Source organism: Mya arenaria, chromosome 2 (genome assembly GCF_026914265.1).
Source record: "Mya arenaria isolate MELC-2E11 chromosome 2, ASM2691426v1".
Lineage (NCBI taxonomy): Eukaryota > Metazoa > Mollusca > Bivalvia > Myida > Myidae > Mya > Mya arenaria.
Genome location: NC_069123.1, coordinates 20,685,911 through 20,712,390, shown reverse-complemented (window position 1 = coordinate 20,712,390; position 26,480 = coordinate 20,685,911). Strand labels below are relative to the sequence as shown.

The window sequence follows — 26,480 nt, the reverse complement described above, 5'->3', positions numbered from 1 at the left end:
ACATGAAATCCGAATATTGAGAATGCAGGTTAAGCACATTTGATGGTAAGGATGGTCTGTTGGTATAGGTGTCAGCCATTCACCCACGTGGTTATAAGCTCGCACCCAGTAATAGACATTTTTCATGACCTCTCAAAACGGACACCAATAAAGGTCTCTACCAATGAAATGGACTCGAATATAATTATATAAGCGTTTATCACAATCGGGTTAAAATTAATTGGTTTAAACTAAACTAACGAACAATTACTTGAGTAACCATAAAGAGCTATGTTTTTACATATTGCTGTAAATCCTACTCCTGCTGTCTGAATCTAAGTGCAAACACATCCATACATAAACACAACAAGTACACTGCTTGAAGTATTATAATCAAATTCAAACGAAGATGGCTGACAAGCCCCTAATTGTTCGAACACACGTAAGTCCCTTATGACAGGATCAAGCTAAGCTTACTATTTTTTGTATTATTATTATTATTATTTTTTTTTTTTTGGGGGGGGGGGAAATTTCTTTATTCAAAGAGTTCTGAAATTTTTAAAGATTACTTTGTAAAATGAAGTATATGTTTAAGATGTTTTAGAGCCAGACTAAAGTCACTTCGCTTGGGTTGATTTTTATTTAAAGCAATTCATGTGCCATAGATTGTACTTATAGAAATATAATTGCATTAATAAAGGAACGAATTGTGAGGTTGATGTCAGTATCAGGGTATGGCCGCAGTTGGACTGGTTAAAGTGTGTGGAGTCCACGTGTACTTCAACCAGCCCAATTGCGTTCATATCCACGGTAATGACATCAATCTCGTTATTCTTTACTGATACTTACACTAATAGCTCATTATTTCTTTGTTTAAAATACTTCATTTCATTTAAGAAAATCTTACAGAAGTTAATTCTAACCCATTCCGTTAATCGAACGACCCGACCGGCAGCGCAAGGACAGAACATTTTGAGCATGTTCAAAAATTTATACCGTCGTAAGCCTTGGCTCTTTTTTCGCCGATGTTCTGTCGATGTACTGCCGTTCTTGGCGACGTGTTACCAAATTGGCTAGGTGTGACAGGCCCTTAAAAATAACGTTTGTCGTGGCATAAAATCCATAATAACATTGATTTGTTGTTAACATAGTTGAGGCTAGCTTATTATCTAACATTGTATCAATCCAAACGTTTTGTATTTTATTTTTATACATAGAAGCTTTTGATTCTGCTTTCGTTTTTTACCACACTGCCAATTAAGAAGTTGGTATTAGTTTTCCCATTAAATTATCATTATACGCACAGAAAGAAATTACTAGGGGTTATATAAAAAGTGTGTTGCATGTAGCTCCAACAAATATTGCACCTACACTTATATGACTTCATAGGACTGTTGGTTAGCACGGGCTGTTGTGCTTCTTCGACTTGTCTGACATTTCCATCGCACTAACAGGTGTTATTCCCCTTGACTTTGTAAAACAGTGGCATGAATAAGTTGTGTTCTTGTAACTCTTTAAGTGTTACAAGTATGTGCTTACTGTAGTTCGGCGAGCACAATTGTTTACATAAACCAATTAAGAAATAAATAGCAGGTTGAAAAAGCGACTTAAAATTCTTATTACCCTACTTCCAAAACAGAAGTGTTAGCTTTGTCCTAAAGTAAGTCCATTGCAGCCCAAAATGAAAAGTTTGTTTATAATGTAAAGTTTAAATAGAACCCTCATATACTATCTTTCTACAATAATGTAATGAATATCATAGCGCCCGCTTGCAGACCTAGTCGATCCGGGCTCGATTTCTGCTACTGGCGACACCATTATTATTTTATAATGTGTTTTTCTTTATTTTATTAATTAATTTATTTATTTTTATGTCTTTAACTAATCACATTGACATCTGTTTTTATATGACAACATCAAAACAGTCGTTAATTGGTCTTTAAGAAGTGTACGTGACAGTAAAACGCAGGACACAATATCCACGGTAAACCGTAAACAAATGTTAACATGTTAGCGGAGTGTAAACAATTAGTTTTGTTAGATTTTTTAATTTTTGGTAATCAAAGCAGATGTTTTAATGGATCACAACCCATCAAGTTAAGAATGTGGGGGCGTCCTATCACATTTTAACATTAACCACAGCCTACGGTTTGCCAACCTTTAAAATATTTGGTCTTGACGCAAAGTCGTAAACTTTGATTTGAAATCTATTTTAAAACAACTATGACAAAAGAAGTAAGGTCTAAAAATAATATCTATCGCATTTTATTTCTTATTTGTTGCAAACCCAGATACCATTTTGGTCTTTATTTTTCTTATAATAAAGGTACAATAATAAGAATAAACTTAGCTAACATTTACTCTTCATCTGTTTAATGTTTCCAATTTATGTTTAAATAACCGCAGGAGAAACGCGCGGGTTAACAAACAAAGAAAAATCTTGATAACAGAGCAGACACGGTTTCATACAAAGAACACGTCTTAGCAAACTCTACATATGATATATTATTCATCAGTATTTCTATTATTTCCTGTATTGCAGTTATGAACGAGATTATGATATCGATGCATAGCTCTTAAAGAATACTATCTTGAAAATGTAGAGGTTTCCTTAAAACAGCATAAAAACATGTTACAACGATGGAACAACGCAGTTGCAGAGTTGGTGTTGGCTCTAAGAAATAAGTGTCTATATCATGGAGTCGGAGGAATCAAGGAGATGAGTGTAGCATTTAGACACATGGACTTGGATTTTAATAAGCGTTTGTGTTACCAGGAAGGACTTAAGGCATGTGGACTTCAAGAGTCTGGGTATAACATGTGCTTGCTCTTCCATGCCTTTGACACTGATCATGACGGGGAAATATACTTTTTTGAGTTTGTCGCCAAGCTGCGCCCACCTATGAATACTGCACGAAACCATGTTGTCAATGAGGTGTTTGACAAATTGGATGCAAATGACAACAATGTGCTTGAGACGGATGATCTGAAAAGTAATATCGAATTCTAGTTTTAGCTGGTGTTATTTCTCGATTGAATAGGAAGACAATAATTGTGAAATAATGCATTGTGCTAGGGGAAAAATGCACAATAAATTTAAAATATTTTTTACAAAAGAATACGTATATAGTGGTTAAGTCGCTGCATACAATGTAATTCACTAGCTTGAAAGGATTTTTATGTATCTCTGGTATGATATGAGGCGGACACGGTCGTTAATTGTGCCATTTATGAAATGCCTCTTCACGTTTATGCATTACCAAATTGACTCGCATAAGACGGCCGCGATGGCACTGAGAAGAGGGTGCTTATTTATAGTTATCAACAAAAAAATAATATCGTTAACCGTCTGAAATGTGGACTTTTTCACCATAGAAAATGTAATTAAATTTTATACGTATTCTGTACAACGTATATGATGGCGTAATCAAACGAAATAATAACGTAAATTTCCATTATTTATTGAAACAAACGTTTTACGCTCTAATATTTACACCTCACCTTCCATTCCTTAAATGAACTGCCTTTCGGCAATTGCGTTCATCAATCGATACAAAACTTATGTAAGCAAGGTTTATTTAGAAAAAATCATATTTTTTGCGTATTTTATTGCGTATTTTATGCAATACTTAACATATTTCCAGTTTAAAAACTGAACTAAGCAACAACAACCACCACCACCACCACCAACAACAACAACAACAACAGTATTATAATAAACACTTAAAGTATTAATATATTTGTGTACTTTTCAGTTGTATATTCTTCAAACGCGAGGAAACATCCGAAATATATGTCCGGTGAATGGACGGAGGAGCAAGTACTTCGGAACTTTTTGGACAGTATCGATACTCCCGGTAACCCGGATGGAAAGGTCACGCGCGAGGAGTTCTTGAATTACTACGCCGGAGTCAGTGCTACAGTCGACGATGACAGCTACTTTGACCTCATGATGAGAGCATGTTATGGTCTTCCAAACAAAGGCGAAAAAACAAAATAGTGCTCGCAAAATACATTTTGATAACCGATCGCGCACCTGTTCCTGTAACATTATGGGTATAATTCCTACAATGACAGTGAAAAAGGATGTGCTCTAGTTTTCATTGAACTTCTTCATTCGATGTTTAGCAAAGTGTAGCTTGTATGACAAAATATACTTTTATCTGAAAGCAAATTGCATATTAGTTTAAGTAGTAAATAATTATATATTTATGTCTATACATCACGGATATAATGTGCAGTTGTATTGTTCTTTAATAAATACACCAACACACATTTGATTGAATATAAATATCCGCTGATGAATAAGAGAAGGAAAAAATAACAAAGCGTTAAATCGATATGACCATTGCCGGTTTACAATTTGCTCTGCGTTTTTGGACGGTGCCCGCTCAGGGCAGCGTTCATAGTAGGGGCAATCGGCTGAAAAGTTACAAACCGATTTACCGCCTGTCTCGGTCGAAGAAAGAGTGCGGTTTTTCAATGCTTAAAACACCAGTAATATTCAATAGCTTACAAGAACATTGATAATTATGCAATAAACCTATAATTCTAAAGCACAAAGGATATGTTTAAAATACATTTCTTAAGAATGCATGATTTATTTTATCTTGATTTATCCTGCGCGAGCTGACAGTTACATTTAATGACATTGGACTTTTTCCTTTTTTTTGGCACCAACCAAATTACTTGCTAGAATAAATCCGGACTCCAAACTTTACAAGAAATAAGGGCCAGTTTTATTACACTTCGTACGAAGTCTGTTTTGCTTACGAACTTTGTACAATGTATCTCAGGCTGTTTAGCCGTTTTATTAAGAATTTCGTACGAACAAGCGCCCGTTTCTGGGTGATACTATTTCCCGGTCTCTCCTCGTAAAATCCGGTCTCATCCGGTCTCATAATTCCCGGTTCATGACTTATGGCCCCAGGCAACGGATTGTGTTGCCGATGTTTGTTACACTAATTTGACAATTTTATTTGTTTTTATATGTAACAAACTGGTATAAAATATATAAACATTATGTCTTAATTTATGCAATTTGTTATAGGTCTATTAAACTACCTATGCAATTCGTGTTAAAGGTGTAGAGAAAGATGCGATGGCAATACAAATGCTCATGGTTTTTGCATACAAAATTGATGACGGCTAGAGTATGAAGTAACTTAGAATTGCACCTTTTAAGTTATGTTATGTCAAAGTTGTTTATTGCTCTTCCTCTTTTGTTTACCCCCCCCCCCCCTCCAGACATTATATTTTTTTAAATATTTTAAGCATTAATGATTACAGTTGAAAAATTCCATGTTGGCATATCCGACTCATATCGATACGATACGGTATGTTTATTGCGTAAAACAGTATACAATGTTCATAGCATGTAAACAAGTGAATCAATGATTGGAGAAAAAGTACACAAACACATTTTCTGGAGCTAATATTTGCAATGTTATAACATCCTATTATAGTAAGTATGCGTGTGTTAAGACATTAAAGCTACTAGATGAAGAGTGTTTATTTAAAGTTGCGCCATTCTTAAGTTATCAACACATTATGTCTCCATTTTTCGTTTATAAGTTTGTGCTTTTCGCTAACATTGAATACATTTGAATACCTTCGTCATTATTACACAACTTTAGCCGAATATATTTTATTTGTCAACTTGAAGTTTGCAATAAATCTCTAGCTGTTTAAGAAATCTGATGCTGACTATTTTATTTATTTTGGAATTTGGTTATATGTTATCATCGTATTATTTCTAAACTAGATTAGAGCCTTTGCATAACAATCATTTATTCTATAAAATTGCCTTTATAATAAACAACAATATTTTTAGGGTATGAACCGAACAGTAGCCGTGCGTGTGTAATAAAACTGGCTAATCCATTTATCATGTTCTTAACGAGGGACATTCGCTAATCTCTGACACGTGTTGTATAACGCATTTACACCTTTCATGGTATGGCATTTTTTGTGTATTGTCATAAACCTGTTATGAAGAGTTCCTTGACAAAAAAAAATAGTAAATAAATTCTGAAATATTCGGAAGGCTATTTTACAAATGAAATATAACTTACAAGATACAAGAATCTTTATTTAAAGTCGTCATGATCGGTGGAACTACGATGCTCCTAATTTATAAAAAGTAACAAATCTCAGCTTATAAAGTTCCACGAGTTCTACAACAACCAAATGTACATGCCAGTGGTGTCTTTGCAATTGCTTATGCTGTGGAATTTTGTTTTAAGAATGGCTATGTAAATACAAATGTCAATTTCGTTGTAAGTGAAATGAGGGAACATCTAGTCAGCTGTCTAGAAAATAAAAAAAATCTGTTTCATAAAGAAAATGAAAAGTCGCGATCCCTAATATTAAGACAAATTAAAACATTCTGTAAAAATAGAAGATTTGAATTTGCTGTACTCTTTCCGACTAAAGAAAAACACGAGAATTGGACATTGAATTATGCTTGTTTGGCTAAAGACAATATAGTTATACTAACATATCGCACACCATTTTAAAGGTAATTGACTCTTATTTCCATGTCACTTATTTAAAAATGGATTGTTTATATGTTGGTTGAGAAATTTGCATAAAACTGGACTCTATCGTGGAATCGGGTAAGTTTTAGTTACATACCTTGTTTCTTTTTTGTATATCAAAGACACTAAATATCTTCAGATGTGTTGTTTATCTCATTGTATGTACCCAAAATGGCTTTAAACAACATTTTAGTGACAAACAATGATTCAGATGCCTGTGATTTTATGACAGTGTTTACAGTTACACTGATCTGTCATTTCATCTGTCAAAGTTTTTATCATTTTTCAATAACTTGCTTTGACATATATTTACAAGATTATCATGTCTCTAATAGTGTTCAGAAATTCTAAATCAACATTGAAGCTTATAAATTTAAAAGTTGCCTAGGGGTGGGGATGCGGGGGGTGGGATGGGTCAAAAAGTATTTTTTTTAAATATCCAGAGCAGCCAGTAGGGAAGCATAAGCTCTATTGGTCACAGTTTGTCCCAAACTAAATTTTTTTCAATTTTCTTGCGGTTCTGAAAACATTGCAGCTAGTAATGGGACTTGGACTGGGGACTCCCTGTTTGCAAGTTTGTGCTCTATCAACTTGGCTCACAGGCCCTTAGAACTTAAAATAACTTAAAGCTTGCAGTTGAATTGTTCAACCAGCTCAACAAACTGTTCCTGATAACTTAATTTGCAAACAATCTGACCTTTGTGGGTTCGTACTGGGACACACTCATGAACGGTATCGGATAATATTAGTATGGTAAACCTGGGTGCAAAAGTGGGACAGGTTCAGATCTTGAACCCCACGACTGATGACTACTTGAGCTCAAGCAATGGCTTTATTAAAACAGAAACCACCTTGCATTTAAAGAAAAATGTCAACCATATTTTAAGCTTCAGAAAGAAAACAGCCTGTTTATAAATAAATAGATTATTCATTTTTTATTTCAGATCTTGACATGGATCCAAGATGCTGGTAACTAGGCGGGACGGATTGTTACACAGAACTGCAGTTTTCTGGATGGGTAACTAAATTTCCATATTTTCGGTTTACTTGTGTTATTTATAAGCAAGATAAAAGTAAATACACCGCAAGAGCGAATCAAGTGGAAGTCGTGCATTATGTATGTATTTACAGTCAGTTTGTAGCATTTTTTTTTTACCAAATCTCAATTTAATACAAACTTTTAAGCTTATCATGCATATAGTTTGATGCACATTCTATAATTATAATATGAAAGATGTGCAGCATATATATGGAATGATCCACATCACTGGATACTGTATATATGTAACATAGCATGTGAAAATGCATAGCAACAAGTGATATAAGACTGCTAAAAAAATCACATTGCAAGTTTTCATATTTATTTTCAAAAATTGATGTTTTATGCATTTTTCAAAATCATTAATTTGCGACAGAAATATGAAAAACTGCGATAAAATCTTTTGTCAGCATTCTTGTATCGCTGGTTTTCAGATGTTTACATAAAATTTGCTCATTCCTGGACAAAAGATAAAATATTATCAAAACTGTTAATCTGTAAGAGTGCAGCCTTAAAGAAAACAAATGAAATAAAAAGGGTTTTTAATGATTTCTAGCAGATAAGTCTGTTGTCAAAGAACCAAATTCAAGGTATCATTATAGCTGTCTGTCATGTCAGAGACAATACACTAATGTTATTGTATTATATTTGTATATGATGTATAGGTCCTAATTATTAGGTCTATAAATTCGGCTTTAAGTGATTTTGAGTTGTGCCCTTTATCTAACTGAGAAAACAACAGATGTTTTATTAAAAATATTTTACAAGTGGCTCTGTGAAATATTCTGTGACTGTTAAAAGGTGTAAATTTAAAATATTTTGTATATGTACTCAATTTTTTTTTTTTATCATTGCTTTGTTTGCTCTTAAATAATTTTTGTTTCTCGTTTCAGAGACTCAGCGCCATGTCACAAATACTTCAGAACCTAGAATGAAAGTTACCGAAAGAGCAATAGACTTTCCAATCTCTACAAAATTCATCTTAACTGTTTTTCAAGGTGATACTTGAGACTACCAAAGACTTCAAGGACAGAATTCACAAAACAGTTTATGCCACCATCTCAAATCAAAGGATTGTGCTGGAGTTGAACAGCCTTCAAACATAAACTGTTTCAACATCTTCAATGGATTCATTCTGATTCAGTTTACCCTTGCTGTGATCTGAGCAACTATTTACATCAGTTCAACATTGTAAATTGTTTAAACTTGAAAGTTCTGTCTTAGTGCAACTCTCATGAATCTATTTACTGTGGACTTTGATGTTGACTCTATACAGGAAGAAGAGACCATCTTTATACATGCTGGCATATCTTTTAAAAAGGAAACAAATATTATAACCAACATACTACACTGTTATGTCATCCAAGGACTCAGCTACTGACTCAATTTATAAATACTTCAAAGGAAAAATGTCTCTGTCAATGTAATTACTGCTGTGCATAATAAGACATTTTTTATTATGTGCCCCTTCGAAGAAGAGGGGTGTATTGCTTTGCACATGTCGGTCGGTCGGTACCGTCTACCGTCTGTAGACCAAAGCTTGTCCGAGTGATAACTCAACAATTCCTGGATGTATGGTCATCAAACTTGACATGAAGGTTGGGCCTGACCAGTAGATGATTTTAGGGCTCATTGGGTCGAAGGTCAAGGTCACAGTGACCATGAACGGTAAATTAATTTTAAAGCTTGTCCGAGTGATAACTCAACAATGCCTAGACCTTTGGTCATCAAACTTGATATGGAAGTTGGGCCTCACCAGTAGATGACCCCTATTGGTTTTGGGGATCATCGAGCCAAAGATCAAGGTCACAGTGACCTTGAATGGTAAAAGGTTGTCCAAGTGATAAATCAACAATGCCTGCCCCCATGGCCCTCAAACTTGACTCGAAGGTTGGGCCTTACCAGTAGATGACCCTTATTGATTTTAGGGGTCAAAGGTCAAGGTCAAAGTGATCTTGAAAGCAAACTCGACAATTCCTGGACCAGTCATGCCATTCAGTCTGAATGGTCATCAAACTTGAAATAAAGGTTGGGCCTGACCAGTAGATGACCCCTCTTGACTTTGAGGGTCATCAAGCCAAGGTCAAGGTCACAATAACCTTTAATGCAAAAAAGATAACAAATCCTCTCTCAGGGATATCTCAACAATGCCTGAACCTATGATCATCAAACTTGACATGGAAGTTGGTCCTGACAAGGAGATGACGCTTATTGATTTTAGGAGTCATTGGGTCAAAGGTCAAGTTCACAGTGACCTTGAATGCGAAAATGTTTCGAGTGATAACTTGACAATGCCTGTACCCATGGCCCTCAAACCTGACTTTGAGTTGTGTCTGGCCTGTAGATGAGTCCCTTTCATTTTAGGGGTCATCGGGTCAAACGTCAAGGTCACAGTGACATTGATTGAAAAAAGCTTGTCTGTGTGATAACACGTCAATGCCTGAACCCATGTCCCTCAAACTTGACATTTAGATTTTTGTAGACCAGCTGATGACTCATATGGATTTTGAGGTCAAAGGTCTTGGTCATAACATACTCTATCCTCACACTTTTAATGGTCATAATCTTAAAACTGCCTCAACGGCATCCAATGTCAGTGACTAATCAGCTGTCATTTCGGTCCATGCTTATTTCATTAAATTATTCATATAATCTTGACAACATGACGCTCAGGTGGGGGCATAATGTTTGACAAACATCTCTTGTTGATACTTGGCTCATTTCTTACATGTAGCTGTAACATTTTGGGCAACTTCTCAATTATTTTGTTTAAGACATTTTACTCATCTAAGCCTAAGTTAGTGTTCATGTTAACTTTTATGACTGCCTGTTTATTGTACTTTGCATAAATTATTTTTAATGACTTTTTCTCAAGAACCATTTGGCTAAGTATGTCTCCTCCTGAAATAGAGTAATTCTTTTAGCCCCAATTGTCTGTCTGTCCGTCTGTAACAAATTGTGTCTGCTCCATGTCTCTTTAACCTTTTGAAGGATTTGATATAACTTCCCACAAATGTACACCATATTGTGAGGAAGGGTTTATTATTATAACTGTTGAGCAGTTTCTGAACTTGACTGTATTATATCTTGCATTTACCTCAAGCTGTTAAGTGAATAATATAACATTGACCAATACAAGGAACTAAACCTTCTAGGTCACCATTTTGGAATAAAGTAATACTTAAAGCTCATATTTCCATAAGAATCTGCTCATATACAGTTTAAATAGCTTATATAAGTATATCATTTCAACATAACATCAGATCCTCCACTGTTTTATGTTTGCAACATTTTTTTTTAAACTTTGATTTATATATCATGACTTTTATGAACACATACCAAACAGCAACTCACAGATCTATACTCATTTGGGCAGGATTTTGTAAATCCAAGCATTGTCATTTGATATTCAATGCTTTTTGGCAAATTGGGGCATTTTCTGTCACATTAAAATCAATATTAACAATAAATCTCCAACTTCAATATTCTCATATTTTTGTGCCCATTCTTTGCCAATTATTTGTTTGTCTATTGGTATACATGTATGTTTATTCATACTGTTTTTCAAAATAACGAATTAATAAAATGTTTGAAATATTTTATTTGTTCATAACTTATTTAATATAACAAAAAGATGACTGCATTTTGTTTTATTTCACATCATGATCACTCATAGAGCGAGACTTAGAGAAGTGTAGTAATATAGCCACAGGTGTTTGTCTGACTTTCTCCTACCCAAGAGGGCATGTGTTTGAATCCCAAGTTGGAAAACACAGTTCAAAGGTCAGTTAATGTATCCTGATTGCAGGCAAAGAGAAACACTATGATGGGCACCTGTAAAATAGAAGATACATAATCTTTACTAGTATCCATAAAACGTGAAAGTTGTTAGTAAAATAAAAAAAGAAATGGTCTAACATTTTTTTTAAATACAATTCTAAAATAATATTTCTTGTAAAAGTACACATTTATCTTAAGAGATAAAAAAAACACTACAGCACAAATTTGTTTTGTAAAAGCCATTTCTCAAATTCAAATGAAATGCCTGCCTTGACAGTGATATTTTGTATTAAGATTACATATACAGTAAAACTGCGATCGCTCGAGGTCGCCAGGGACCGAGGCAAAACCTCGAGGGAACCGATGTTTCGAGCGACCCGATTTTCAATTTTCCAGTTTGATATGAAATATCTTTCAGTGTATTTTAAGTTTGAAGTCGTCAAACAGACTGTTTACTAAGACACCGATTCTTTCCTGTAAAGGACGTGAGTGGGCGTGTTGGTGTCTTGGTATAAGTAATGGGTCCTTCATTAGATTTCTCAGGTGTTTGACAATTATTTTCTTTCATTTGGGTGTGACATTTTGAAAGTAAGGAACCCGATCAAGCTATCCCCCCAGTCATGGGTCCTTCACTAGATTGCTCAGGTGTTCGACAATTTGTAAGTTCTTTCTCATTTGCCATATTGCAAAACAAAGTGACAAGAAGGAATTCTTTTCAGAGATTCCGATGTTGGATCGATATGGTAGTGTTTTAATCATATTTTTATTACTCATTTAAATTTCTCACAATTAACTTCTCGTCATTAACTTGTCATAATTATCATCTCAAATGCCCATATCAACTAATATCGGTCATGCGTTAACAGTGAAAAACGGTTTTTCACACCTTATCAAATTGCCTTTTAACTGTCATTGCAATTTTTACAACTTGCGAAAATTTTAACACCTGGCAATTGTTTGTTTATTTTGGAACACGCGTTCGGGAAAAAGTGTGAAATTATTACCTCGAGGGAGCCATAAGGTTTTGTGCACGATTTGTGTACTTGGGACCGAGGATATTGCTCGACTGCTCGACATAATTAGGTTTCGAGGCAGCGTGGGTATATTTTATATGAAAATAGAAGGAAAAAAGTTCGGGACCAAGCTCCGACCTCGAGGGAACGCCGGTTCTCGAGCGACCGCTTGTTCGAGGGAACGCAGTTTCACTGTATTAGTAAAAAATCGGTAGTTTGCAAGAAGCAGTAGCAAGTATTTTCTTATTTCATACTATGTAATAATGGCAATTGCATCTGTTTTTGAAAGACTGGGTCTAATAACACTAAAAAATATAATAATAATCCTACTCCCCGATTACTGTTTGCATAGTTTTTGCAATAGTTGGTTTAATCATACGCTGAGATATACAGTCTTACCCAATGCTTTTCAGTGCTGCAACACTGCATCTCAGATGACTGAGCTTTTCTTTCAAAAGATTGCCTGCAATGAAAAACTTAATAAATCATATCAATAACAAACAAAGAGGATACTGTAATTGACAATAGGTCTACCTATTTGTAATGACAAATGTCATTTGTATACTGGTTAGTATTTAGAATTGTATATTAAAACATATTTGAGTGTGTAAACTTACATACCTTAAGGAAACAGTTCAAATAATATTCGCTAACTAAACTCTTTCTTAAATTTGTACTTCCGGGGTTTTCAATCGAATAGAACAAAGAATTAACGAACGTAATAGTACATTTACCTTTTGGAATGTGATTATTTAACATGTTAACGCCATAACAATTATTATACACAATACAAGCGATAAGAAATGAATATAGTTGGTATCGATATGTGTCATAACCTGAAAACATTGCAATGTGACACAGGAAACAGCTGTTTAAACGGGTCAAACCATGCCGTAGCAACCGTAGTCGACAAAACGTTACCACCCACTATATTTATTAAAATAAATAGTAAATGTCTATTTTGATTATTCGAAAGCGAAGCAGATTAAATCACTATTTGCGATTTTTTAGTATACTCACATCTACGGTTTGTTTACATTTTCGTCCGATCCTTCCCCATTTTGAAGAGTAATTACGTACGAAAGCGTTAATAAAACGGTCGCAGAAATCTTCGTATGCAACTTCGTACAAAGTGATCGCTTGCTTAACATACATTCATAAAAAATAGTCATGCATGACGAAAGTTGGCTCTTGAAATAACCAAACTGTCAGTAGTTGATAACAACGACACGATTTTGAAACCAGGCAGCTCTCCCTGTATATTTTTCTGCACATACACCAGAGGCACCGTCCCTCAGCACTTTCAGTGCTTTGATTTATGTTATTTTCGATCGCCAACCATTCAACGTCACAGTAGGCACACGCTCTCCATCTTTCATTGGTTATAATTATAATAGTGGTTGGTCCTTCTAGAACAAATGTTTAAAATCAATGCCTCTACTTGGTAAAATTAATTAGCATTAAAATATGTGTTATGGGTGTTATTGCAATCTCAGCGGGATAGAAATACCCATCGGCAAGTATTACCCCGTCAATATCAATGTCCAAAAAAGTTATCGATGGTGATATAACATGATGACCATATTGCTTTTGTTCGTCAAGTTTTTTTAAACGTTGTTAAATGTACACAAGTTGAACTCACCCCCATAATTATGTAGGCGTCGTTAAACACCAGCAACCAGTCTTATTTTGCGTTCAAATTGGTCAATTGACTATAGAATATGCAGGAAATATATCTAGTAGTCTCTTTTAACATATGCCAAAGGCAGATTACTTTGACGGTTTACGACGATTGTAAGAAGGAGGGGTTACAACTAAGCGATTTCATGTAGCATTTTCCCAGAGGATCACTGTACACCGGATATAGTAGCCCTATTGACCTTACGACAGCGGCTTCTAAGCCACGCCCCCTGATATCAAGGGAGCGAACTCTGTCTATGTCCGTCAAACAAACGAGGAAGTAATGGCGGCTCGCGTCGTTTCGATTTCCGATATTCCTGACAAATTATCATAAATGTGACATTACAATGCGAATAAAACAGAAGTCAAAGGAATTTGTAACTGGCTGCTACATCGGAAGGCTCGTTATATCTTTAGAAAATGACGATATCTAACATTTACGGGGTGAAATCTATCCAAGTCAGAGAAAATCGGATAGCCGCCATGTTGTCAACATTGACATCGATACAAAGGAAAAGCGTGTGTGTGACGCATACTGTAAATGCAAACAATGGTAAGTTTAACTTTTAATAACACCGGTCCTTCTTACAATATTGTTGAAACAAAGATTAAATCATCGCACAATATGAGTAAATCATAAATGGCCCGAATGGGGAACCCGGAAGTGACATTAAATAACAGTTACATGCCAGCTATACAGTATAACCTTGTATTCTACAGTATGAGCAGAAATGGTTTATTGGGGTTATGCATAAAAAGTTTCAGTTCTAAGCGATTGAACACTCCCCCTTATGAATAATAATGTAATAGTTGACAGTGACAATCGTGGGTGATACCAATCTGAAACTTTTGCATTGCTCAAACATTCACATGCTTTGATTTTTGTTCTTACAGAAATTGTGGAACATGTTCACACACTCTGGCTGTAAAAGTAGACCTGGGAGGAAAAGTGCCCCCGGTGTGGGGCTCGAACTCACAACCACCAGAACACTAGCCCGGCGCTCTAACCAACTAAGCTGACCGGGCAGCTGGTTCTAACCCACACACACACTACCCTCCCCCCATTTACCGGTTAAGGCTGGTGGAGGGTCTCCTGCTATTTACCGTTGACACCATTAAAGTATTCCGATTGATGGAGATAAGGAAGTCCCCTTATTATTGTCTTCAACAAGCCTAACCACAGGGGACCTAGCATAAGACCGGAAACCGCCCCCCCACATGATATTTGCCAGTCCAGGCAATGTCAACCGCAAGAGAAAACCAGTGATGACAAGTTTTACAAATAATCGGTAGGACCTATTTTAAAACTTTTTATAACATTTAGTTTTACTTTGCTGTACAAAAGTAATGGACTATTTGTCCAGAGAAAAACAACAACCACAAAACATTAGCTATTATCTTGTCAATATTTTTTTATGATATACATGTAGAAAGCAAACATCAAAGGCAGTAGCATTTACAGCTAGTATTAACATATTTAACAATACATGTAACTGATTTATTTTAATATTGGCATCTTTTATTTATTTCAGGAAAGTGTGGTCTTTCGAAGAGAGTTCTTGAAGTTGTTCAGCATGTTGTTTTGATGGATTCTTGGAAGGATGTACCTCTATGATGTTAGCTTCAGTTCTGGAGTATAACACCAGTTGTTGCATATTTAATATCAGATTTATTAAATACATTACTTAAACTTTGATATTTCTTTGGTGTTTATGTATGATATTGTAGGTGAATATCTCTTTATTGCAATGGCAAATATATTTTAAAATATATAGCATTAGCAGAAGTTATTTTTCACTGTTAAATCTGCACTTTCACAGATTGATCACTTTGACAACTTACACAGGATTCGATTGCATTTATCATATTTTGGCTCGGAGAAGTTTGCTTTGTGATTTATATATTCGATCTTAATTTAAAGAATGCCAAAATAAGCCGATTCTGAGACAAAAAGTGTCAAACTAGAATTCTATGAGAGTGCAACTTTAAGAATACTGTTAATCGAGTGTGCATGTGATCCGGACTCTGAACATTGGATGAACTATCATTAAATATTGTAGATTTACGTAAATGGCCCAAAATATAAGAATAACAATGAAAATATGTACATGTTTGACTTGTTCTTTATTCATAATAAGTCTAAGTCTTTACAGCACATGTTTGGCAGAATCAAGTTCTAATGAACATAATAATTGATTTAAATGTACAGTGAAATAAATTGTTTTATACAGAAAATAATACCTTAACGATTCAGACCGATCTGTTCTCGTTTTTTTTTTGGTGGCTCAAATATTTATCTGAGTTTTGGAGGAGGCCTAGCTGATGTGAGCTGGTCAAATACAGTAGCTGCTTGAGGGTCAGGGTTTTCTTGATTGGATTTCCCGTCGACAAAGTGCTGATATGAAAATAAGAAATCTATGAAATGTGTCGGAATGACAGCTACAAAAGCCATTGTTTACATAGTAACAATAAGAGTAGATGAGATTCGGAAGCATGCGATGGTTCGGACAAAAATTTAGTTGTACGATATTTCCTGATTTACTTTGAAAGCAAAGCAGTTTATAAAAACTACATAACGGTATCAACAAAAATACCTCTATCTTGAATGAAATCAATCGTGTCCATGTTGAACCTGATATCAAATGGCCATTAATGCCGATTTGACAACACAAGCCAAAGCATAAATGTACGATGTTTATAGTTTAAAAATAGTAACACTTATTTAGGTCATGCACGGACAATTTCAGTATTAAATAAATTTTGAGCGGATTGAAATAAGTAGTTTTGTTCAAAAAAATACTTTTGTACAGACGTATAGATGTTTCGCCTTTGAACGATCTTTCAAAATTTCAGCTGTTGATGAGGTCTTCCACAGAGTCTGATACAGCACTTGCATTTTTCTAAATAACTCGCTGGTTTCGAATACGGAACGAATTGGAAGCCATCTTTAGTCGGCCTGGCTACCTTGTATCCGAATTACAAGTGCCATGACAACACCTTTTTACCATAATACTTAAAAAGGCGAGGAATTGCCAGCGCATGTATATGACGGACTCTGGTCAGTTTGACGGACAAAATGGCGGATAGCAACACGGCTTATCAGCCCTACATTCTGATTGGCTGATAGGACCTGTCAATCAAATCCTGTCGTAAGGTCAAGGTTAAGGTAAAGTTATGCTGTAAAATTTCGAGTACTTTTGTGTAATGAAGTTTTACGAAATGTCATTAGTACTTTTCATGTTTCATAATTTTAGAATATTTTGTCTGTTAGAAACATACATTTTTGGTGCTTAAAGTAAAACAGAATTTTTGATAATAGCCAAATTATTTCATGACATTTATTAGTCTATTCAAACATAGTTGTCAAACTTTATATTATAATATACACAGCGTATAGCGCTGTGTAATTATTTTTTCTTGACAACCTATCACTAAGTCTAAAGATTGTTGCGAAACTTTAGATTGTAATATAAACAGAATGCCCGGCTTAACTGATAATTGAGATTAAGTCAGACAATGACATTTTTAGGGCCCAGCCCCTAGTGTCCCCTGCGTCTGGATTAATTGTCTCAATTTCATTGGCCATGTATTTGGCATGACTTTTTGTAACATCCTTTGTCATTGGATGATGATAGTTTTGGCAATTCTCTAAAAGTTGTGTCTTTCCTCGCTCGAGTCACTTTTACTGTTGACTTCGAAGTGTTTCATCTCATAATAAAACGAGGAAATAGACACATTTCTTGATCCTTTTTAGGTAAGAATTTTGCTTATTTGTGTAAGGTTGTTCTTTCTTTTTTAATGATTAACAGTTGTATTTGAGACTTAAATGTTTCCGTTTTAGAAACATGCTATAAAGTTATTTCAATGATATTGTATTAAGTATTTAAAGATAATTTAGAATGGAAAATCAGTCTTGATATGTTTATAAATGTATTTATACATTTCTTATAATCATCATGTTCTGATTAGGTGTAACTGATTTATGTAAGAAGCGTAGTATTGTCTATGGCTTATACACCCCAGTCACATCTAAGCGCTGTACACTTTTCGGTCATTCTTTTGGCTGCATTGTTCGCTTTTCGTTAGATAGTTAACTTAGTCTGTCTTATATTGATATTGATGTAATGGAACAGTTTTCTATTCACGAAGTTTCAATTTGTCTTTAAAATCGACAAAATGAGTTGTGAATCGAGCGTTTGTTTATGTCTGGTCGGCCATCTTGATTCTGGTAACTGAGACGGTAAATCAATTTACCCACATCTTGGTGGAGGGTAAATATTACCGCGGTAAATAGCTTGGTAAAATCTTAATTTTGTTTTATACAATTGCTTACCGCCAATTTACCAGAAAAATTACCGCCGGTAAAATATTACCCTGGGTAAATCTGTTTATACAATTGGCTGCAGGAAGCGATTGAAAAAAAAGCAGAAATTTGTCAGTGAAAAAGTTTTAAGCTTATCTGATTCTTTTAAGACAGCAAAAGATGTTGACATGTATGTATATTGCTTCTTTGTATACTTCTGAAACCAACTAACTCAGAAATTGATGTGAGAATTTGCAATGCATTGTTTGTTCATCTAATTGCTAATTGTCAATCAAGATTAATTTGTAATTTAAGAGAAACTTATTATTTGACAATATTGAAATCATTATTCTGTATTATGAAATGTGGTTAATACTTATGATACATGTATATGTTATTGACTTTTACTGTTGACTTCGAAGTGTTTCATCTCATAATAAAACCAGGAAATAGACACATTTTCTTGATCCTTTTTAGATCTCGGGAAGGAGTCATTAAGAGTCGTCCACACGGCACAAAACTAGCGTGAAATAAGACACGCGATATGGCCATGTTTAATGCATACAACAGGTAAAATGTTACATGATATTTCTGCTTATTGTTATTTTTATTGACAATAAATATTGATTTTAATCGTCAGATGTTTTACCCAACAAGTAAACATGCGATAGCTCCGAGATTTGGGTGAAAGCTAAAAGTCGTTTTGACACCAAACCGCTCGTTCAAAGTTACACACGTGTTCAACATATTGAACTGTACAATTACATAAATTTCTTAATTTACGAATAATTGATATTCTCAAAAGTGGATTATATTCCATATTTTGTCTGTAAAGATTTGTTCACATTAAATATACTGGGTATAAAAATTGAGTACTGGGTATATCCGTTTAATAGAAAATAGTGTAAAGTAGATAGAAGTATATTGATTGTGTCAGGCATTAACATATTCTAATGTAAGCAAAAAAGAGGTCCATAAAAATAACTTCATTAAACGGATCTTGTAATATATGATTAATTTACTATCAAGTATTTCATTCCTCAAATGGAAAGCAAAAATGTACCTTTTGTTTTGTTTTGGATACTAGGTTTATTGACTTAGCGCAGGTTAATATAAGTCAATAAAGGGCGTTGTCAGTCCTGACAGAGTCTACCTGGGCTCCATAGCCAGTGCTGTTCTCGGTTTCAATGCATGCGACTGACAGCTTTCCCAATTGAATCAAAAATATATAATGCATTGCCCGTCCGTTTGCCTGATTGTCCACTTTTTCGTTCAGGCTGTGTGACATGTATAACTGCTTTTTCTGGGATGTAAATAAAAATCCACGGAATTGTTTAGAATAAGTCACTCTGAGTCAGGTCATCAAATGAAAGGTTGAATACTTATGTGAAACACTACAGAAACAAGCTCAGTAGCCAAAAGTTTAAACAAAAACTCCATTTAATGGCACAGGGTAAACACCAAAGATATAGAACACAAAGACAAAAAATCACAAACTAGAAACAAGAAACAACAGCACAAAGGCCACACCAAATTGATATTTCGTTCCTCGGATTTACCGCTCCTATTTTTTTGAAAATGTAATTTTTTTTTTATTTTTTTTGTGCGCCCGCACCTCCATTTTGATCACCAAGCAGATTTTTTTCAGGTAATAATTTATTAAAAAGCTAAAAATAATCAAGTATAATTTTTCTACGCTTGTTTTCGTGTTTTTGTAAAGGGAAGTTACCGATGCGTAGTGTTTTTATACTGTATCTCGATCGGTTTAACATGGGTTTCAATAAATTCAATTAAAATGGCGGCTTCAGGTATAAAAAATGTGGCTCGAAGTTTGGAAATTAAATCTTATTTTTGACAATAAATATGTTTTGAGTATGCTTGAAGTCATTGTTGATCGTCTCATGCACTAAAGGATCATTATTTAAAGAAATCATTATGCAATAAAGCATGTGTATCAGAGACTGGTAGCGATTATATTGCGTAATTAGTGACTCGTTTTGAATGGAAATCGGAATGATCAACTAAGTACTGTACTATTTTATTCAAGTCATAATACAAGGGACCAAAATTTAACCTCGTTACGACGATGCTGAAGATGACATGGAACATGAGTTGTTTGGTCCAAATTGATGTATCAAGCTCATTTTTGATCAAATTCTGACAAAACAACAGTTTTGAACAAGTATCTTTTCACAAATAGCGATATAAACACTGGTCTGGATATAACTCAACTTAAGTAAGCGTAAGTTTATCACCTTATATTTTGTTTTTATTTGCAGCATAATCCGGGATTGTAATGCACTTGTCAATTGTAACCACTGCCCCGCCCACCCCTCGCCCTTCAGGGGCGTAACTGAGTCATTTTGAAGTGTACTCCCATAATAGGGGGGTCCGGGGGCATGCCCCCCCTGAATTTTTTTTTGAAAAGGAAGCGATTTACTGGCATTTCGTGACTATCCAGGGGCTATATTAACGACATATTTGGGTAGAAAAAATCAAAACAGATTGATTAAATGTTAATATACTGTTTCTCTGATACGCAGTACATATTATTAAACATAATTGATCTCATAAATTTCCCTATTGTGTCTTTCTCAAGCGACATTAAGATTTAAACCTTGAACACAAAGGCAAGGCGTCTGTTTTGCTGGTTAGCAAACTTGTCGACAACGCGTTCGGCACTGATTTCTCTGTCTCTGTATACATTCATGAGACCAAGACCTGACAGGCGCTCAGTACCCATCGTACTTCTTAGGTATGTCTTGACCCTTCTCATTACCGAAAACGACCGTTCAGCTGTTGCCGTAGACACCGGCATGACCATTAAAAGGGTGAGACATTGTCGTATGCTTGGGTAAAGGGCTTTGCTTGCAAGCGTAATTGATTCCGCTAGAGACGCCGGGGCAGCTGGACGGTTAACCGCCAACGTCGCGTCCGTCCACCACATACGCCACCGCTCACACTCGCGGACAAAAATGGTTTCATCCACATCTAGGCATGCTTGGAAGGCTTGGTACACGTCATTGATACTCTCCCGGGGAAGACCGTCATTCTGAATCTACAAAAGAACGCAAATGTTGCGACATAGATTTTTTATTCATTAAATAAATCAGTTTACAATAAATCATATACCTGATTTAGCAAACAAATCCAAGGATGTATATGTATGTTAAAAGATACCTTCAATGGAAGAAGCTTTTGGGCACAGAACCGACCATGGCCCTGCATCAAGCGTGTTTCTAATTCTACCAGCAAGTGGTCGACGAAAGGCAAATACATGTTTCTCTTCCAAAATTCGGACGTATTGCCTGGGGCGTTCGGTCGATTTAGTTGACGACCATAACGTCTGGGAGCGGCGGGTATGACTTCAACGTCACCAGCAATGTCCACCGCTTTCTGAAACAGGCTGTTCCAGACTTCATCGTCATTTCTCTCCGCCTTAAAGAATTAGGAGTCGTAAGGCGCTGCGGATATTATAACGAATTATTATGTACATGCTTACACGTGTGTGCTGAATATTTAACATTTATCATTACAAATGGAAAATAAAATTTACCTGAAGAAGAACCATAACGACCCGTGTGTCGTTAGCTGCATGAAGCAAGTCACAGTCCTTCGCCTGTAGCATGTTAGACAGTGGAACTAGGGCTGACAAAAGATGTTCAATCGCCACCAGGGTCACAATAAATTCGAAATTCGTAACTGACAATTTATGTACCGCAGCCTTCGTATCCCCTTCATCGGCAAGTCGGTCGAGTGTCTTTACCACGGTCCTACAGGATACAAAAAAGTATGTCCATGCCAGTATGGTGTTTGGATAACAATAAAACAATATTTACGCAATGATTTCATTTTTGACTGTATAATCAAGATTGTTTTATACCTGAATGATACAAGGAATGTGTGCAAAGCGTCCGCACGTGCTGACCAGCGAGTCTCACAAAGTGATCGGAGTCGCGTTCGCTCCGCCATGCCTTCCCTGCTGAAATCATCTCCTGCAAGCGTTTCTTGGAATTGAAGTAAGCGTTTTGCGGAATAATTAAAGGCGAATGCCACCTGTTGCACCGTACTCATAAGGTTTCTGGCATAAACCTCTTTGGATGCATGGATGATGGCGAGGTTCAAACAATGCGCTTTGCAATGGGTGTATATCGCCTCTGGTATGAGGGATCGAATCCTCGCCTGCACTCCACGATGTATGCCCGACATATTGCTGGCACCGTCGTACCCCTGGCCACGCATTTGATCCGTTTTGACACCTTAAAACGAGTTATGATAAGCATTGTAGAACGTTTTTTTAAACAGTAGGTAAGTTTTATTGTTTTTTTTGCTATTTTAATCTTTTAGCAAAGACCCTAACACGACATTACATAAGATAAAAAGTGTACGACACATGAAAATTGCATACAACACAAAAAGGAAAAGGTTTTCTAAAGGGTGTATTTTTATTCTGTATGGAATTTTCACTTGTATAATTAATCTAAATCCGACGATTATCTAAAGATCATTTATGCGACTACATAATTTATGTGTTACAGAACCATGAAATACTTTCAATAGTTTTGCATACCTAATTTAGTGAGGTTTTCAATGAATGCATTAGCTAATGCCTCTCCAGTGGTAGACTCGCATTGGGAGAACCCGAGGAACTCCTCGTGTATCTCGTCACTCTCTGAATCTACAAAGCGCACACATAGGGCCATCTGCTCCATAGTGGCAGCGTCCGTTGCCTCATCCGCCATGAAACCAAATACGCCAGCGTCGTTACACCTCGAAACGACATCGCCACTTATAAGTTGGCCACAAATACCTATCAGATCATTCTGAATCTTGGGCGATGTATACCGGGTTCTAGGGTCACCATTTACCAAATGATCATTGAGAAGCTTATTATGTTTTGCCTGGAAATGCAACAGCGCTTGGAAATTGCTTGATGACTCATCATGACCCCTTAGCGCAATGTTTTGCTGACCACAAAGAATAATTGTTTCAACAATAGACACTAAAATCTGACGATTCATATCAACCATGGCGTTAAATTGAGATGATATTGTGCACTCAATGTCTTTTTTCTGCCCTTTCAACACGGCCAAGTAGTTCTCCGCAGCAATTAATTGATCAATATGACATTGGGATTTGCTATGTCTTTCTACAATCTTTGAAAATTACACCAGTCTGTAAAAGGTTCCCTAGTCAAATATTTACTACGGGCCACCTGGTCACCGAAAAGGAAGCACGGGGCGCAATAAACGCCATCTTTGCTGATAGAATACCTCAGCCATGAATGGGTCCTGAACCAGACACCTTGGGCCTTCCGAAGTTTTCCTCCGCTGAATCTGTAAATAAGATAAAATTATAATGTATTTGCTCTTACATTATTTGTTTTGAAAATTATAAAAATAAACTCAAAATAATTGTTTATCGTATAATTTTGACAGTATTGAAAGCTTGTGCTTTACCATGTTATGACGACGTTTCAAAAGTATTTGCTACTCTGCGATTAATAATCACACTGGTACAATGTTGCCTGCTATTTACAAAATCGTATACCATATCATGGTACTGTACTGCATGTTTTTTTTTAAACTGTAACCGAACCTCAACGAGTGGTGGTAAGCCGCACGGGCGGTTACAAAAACCCTCAGGTTCGACACAGGGCAAAGGCAGGGAGGTTGGGCGTGAAAAACAACCGAGATGTTTTCATTTTTTTGTACAATCTATTCAAGAATTTAAGTTCATTAATTATATTCAAATGGAGATAACACAGTAAAACAAAAACAACTAAGAAACTAACAAATGTCCAAGCTACACCTAGCTGCTCAGGCAAGCCATAATGCAACTTTATGTCGTAAGGTTAAAACAATTCTATCGAGTGTCAAATATTGAGAAACACAGCAAAAAAAACTAAACAATTAATTCATGTTAATTATCAAAAATCAAAGAACTTTCACATCTCAGTTACAATAATCAAGTTTTAAATTGAAAAACCTATATGAAAAATGTGAGTGGCCCACAGGGAAACCACACACTACCTTGACAGAGTCCAAAACTGTAAAAAGGGTGAAGTTACCGTCAGAGGACAGATAACTTAATGAAACTGATTCAGTCAGTCTTTAAATAGAAAGAAAACAAATCCAACTACGGTTTATAAAATATGAATATTAACACAAGTAGCATAGTTTAATTTGGTTATAAAATCAACCAAAAGACAAAGCTAAACAACTTTATAACAAGCCTATAGATTGCTAATTATTAAACATTTTAATGATATACTTTATTCCAAACAAGCTACTTAAAGAAAACTATTCCATATTTAATTTCATAATAAACACACTTCCCAATGAATCATTTACTTTCGTCATAGTGAATTGGCAGAACCCGTTACAAAACTAATGCTTGTGTACAATCCCCTAGCATGGGAAAAAATCTTCATAACAAAACATACAATTCTCGGTACAGAAGTCAATAAATGAATGATATATCGGTGCCTAACTTTAGTTGCTTAGTATACATATCCGACGTAAACAAATATGAAATAGTTGTACATCGAGGTACAGTGTCGAGCAATTATTTAACAGATATACCTTGATGGGAAAGAGCAACAATGTGCCTCGTCCCATGGAGTGGACAATAGCTCAAACTTCTGAGCATCAGTCAAAGACTGAATACTGCTAGCAAAAACATCCGGATACGGCGGATAAACACACGAGGATGCCATTTTGAAATGGCTGATTACTCGGAATAACCTCGGTGTACTTATATACTGGTTGATGACGTCACAAGCGTGACATCATTGAAGAAATAGTTAAAATTTAAAAAAAGCGGACACGTTTTGTTATCACTCTTCCGAAAACTGACTTCGAAGTCATAAATGCGAAAACAGTTCTGACAAACCACAGAGTCAGTATTTATGTGCCTATACCCCCTAAGCCTCTGGTTTTTATGCCTGTTTTCGAAGTTTAAGCCTTTCTCATTTTTTTTAAAATCGGAATCGAATTGTACGCACGGGCGTACAGGAGTACGCCTAGTTACGCCCCTGCCCTTGTTCCAGGGGTATACCGGGGACAGCAGAGGCAATGGGCTGTGTTTTTACCTTACAGGTGGCCCCCCACTGCCTAGTGAATGTGGTTTTGTCTTCATATTGAAAATAGTCGGAAATGGGCCTCACATAGGTATTCGGGGTTGCGGGGCCATTTGGCAGGGATTTTACCAGCAGTGTGTCCTTGCAGGCCGGGTATTTTACCCGAGGTTTGAGAGACCGGGAGTCAAAGTCCCCGCTATTCCGGACTTAGGGGGGGGGGGGGGGGGGGGGGGGAGGGGGCATATAAAATTGGCTGGTGCATAAAAACATCTAAATAACCAAAAAAAGTACTCTAAAAAATATCCTTCTTTTTGTTTTAATAAGCACATGTCATTGCACTTCCTGTGATAATAAAAACAAAATTGAGTCTATGTTAAATGGAGTCTGATGTTTGATGATGCCTGTGTAAGTGATCATTTTTTACAAATACAAAATCAATCCTAAGTTATGTCTAAATACAGTTGCATATGATGTTAAACTGATTCAGGTAGATTTATATAAGTCGTTTCAAACTTTTTACTAAAAGCAGGGTTATTTATTATTATGAATGATCGTCATATTAAAGTATGTTTTAATTATTTAAGAAATTAGATTTATCCATATAATGTTTGTACTAAACACGAATGAACAAATAGTGTGTATTCCGACATTTTCCTAATGTCCATTAGAGGTTCAGTTTAAGATGGCATTAAAATGGGTTTAAGGGCAATTATTTTGAACATTCCTTCTTATTTATATTAAATATAAGGAAAAATATATTTTTCGCTCTTCGCTCGCTTCTGTTTTAATGAAAACTGACAAAATTTTATTTTTATTTTTATTTCGCTCGCTCGCTCCAATTTGTTTTAGCAAAAATCCGAGGAACTAAACATTAATTTGGCGTGGCCAAAACTCCACAAACAGCACAGCGCATATATATACTACATGTATATACAAAAATCTAGGTATGTTTATCAAGGATATTAAGGTACCCCACTATGGAAGTTTTTTCACTAATCAATTTTTTTTTCTTCGAAATGTATTATAAATGATTGTATCGTAAAGTGTCAACTTCCAAAACGCTTTT

General features: G+C 35.6%; 1 protein-coding gene, 2 long non-coding RNA genes and 1 pseudogene across 4 annotated transcripts in view; 2 read left to right on the top strand and 2 right to left on the bottom strand.

Annotated features, from left to right (window-relative positions):
• The window catches only part of LOC128204547 (calcyphosin-like protein), a 32,695-nt gene extending 28,476 nt beyond the window's left edge, over positions 1-4,219 (top strand). For both annotated transcript variants that reach the window (XM_052905966.1, XM_052905959.1), the window contains one exon: positions 3,735-4,219. In XM_052905966.1, the coding sequence (XP_052761926.1) occupies positions 3,735-3,979 (245 nt within the window). In that variant the 3' untranslated portion in view covers positions 3,980-4,219. The remainder of the gene's footprint in view (positions 1-3,734) is intronic.
• Positions 4,220-11,264: 7,045 nt separating this feature from the next.
• LOC128204598 (uncharacterized) lies at positions 11,265-13,478 on the bottom strand. Its single transcript, XR_008256152.1, has 3 exons — positions 13,371-13,478; positions 12,750-12,813; positions 11,265-11,391 (listed from the first exon to the last, which is right to left on the bottom strand). It is a non-coding gene; the product is annotated as an uncharacterized LOC128204598 (long non-coding RNA).
• Positions 13,479-14,306: 828 nt separating this feature from the next.
• On the top strand, positions 14,307-16,282 carry LOC128204575 (uncharacterized). Its single transcript, XR_008256149.1, has 3 exons — positions 14,307-14,583; positions 14,925-15,319; positions 15,563-16,282. It is a non-coding gene; the product is annotated as an uncharacterized LOC128204575 (long non-coding RNA).
• Positions 16,283-21,188: 4,906 nt separating this feature from the next.
• LOC128204537 (zinc finger MYM-type protein 1-like) lies at positions 21,189-23,036 on the bottom strand (annotated as a pseudogene).
• Positions 23,037-26,480: the final 3,444 nt, after the last annotated feature.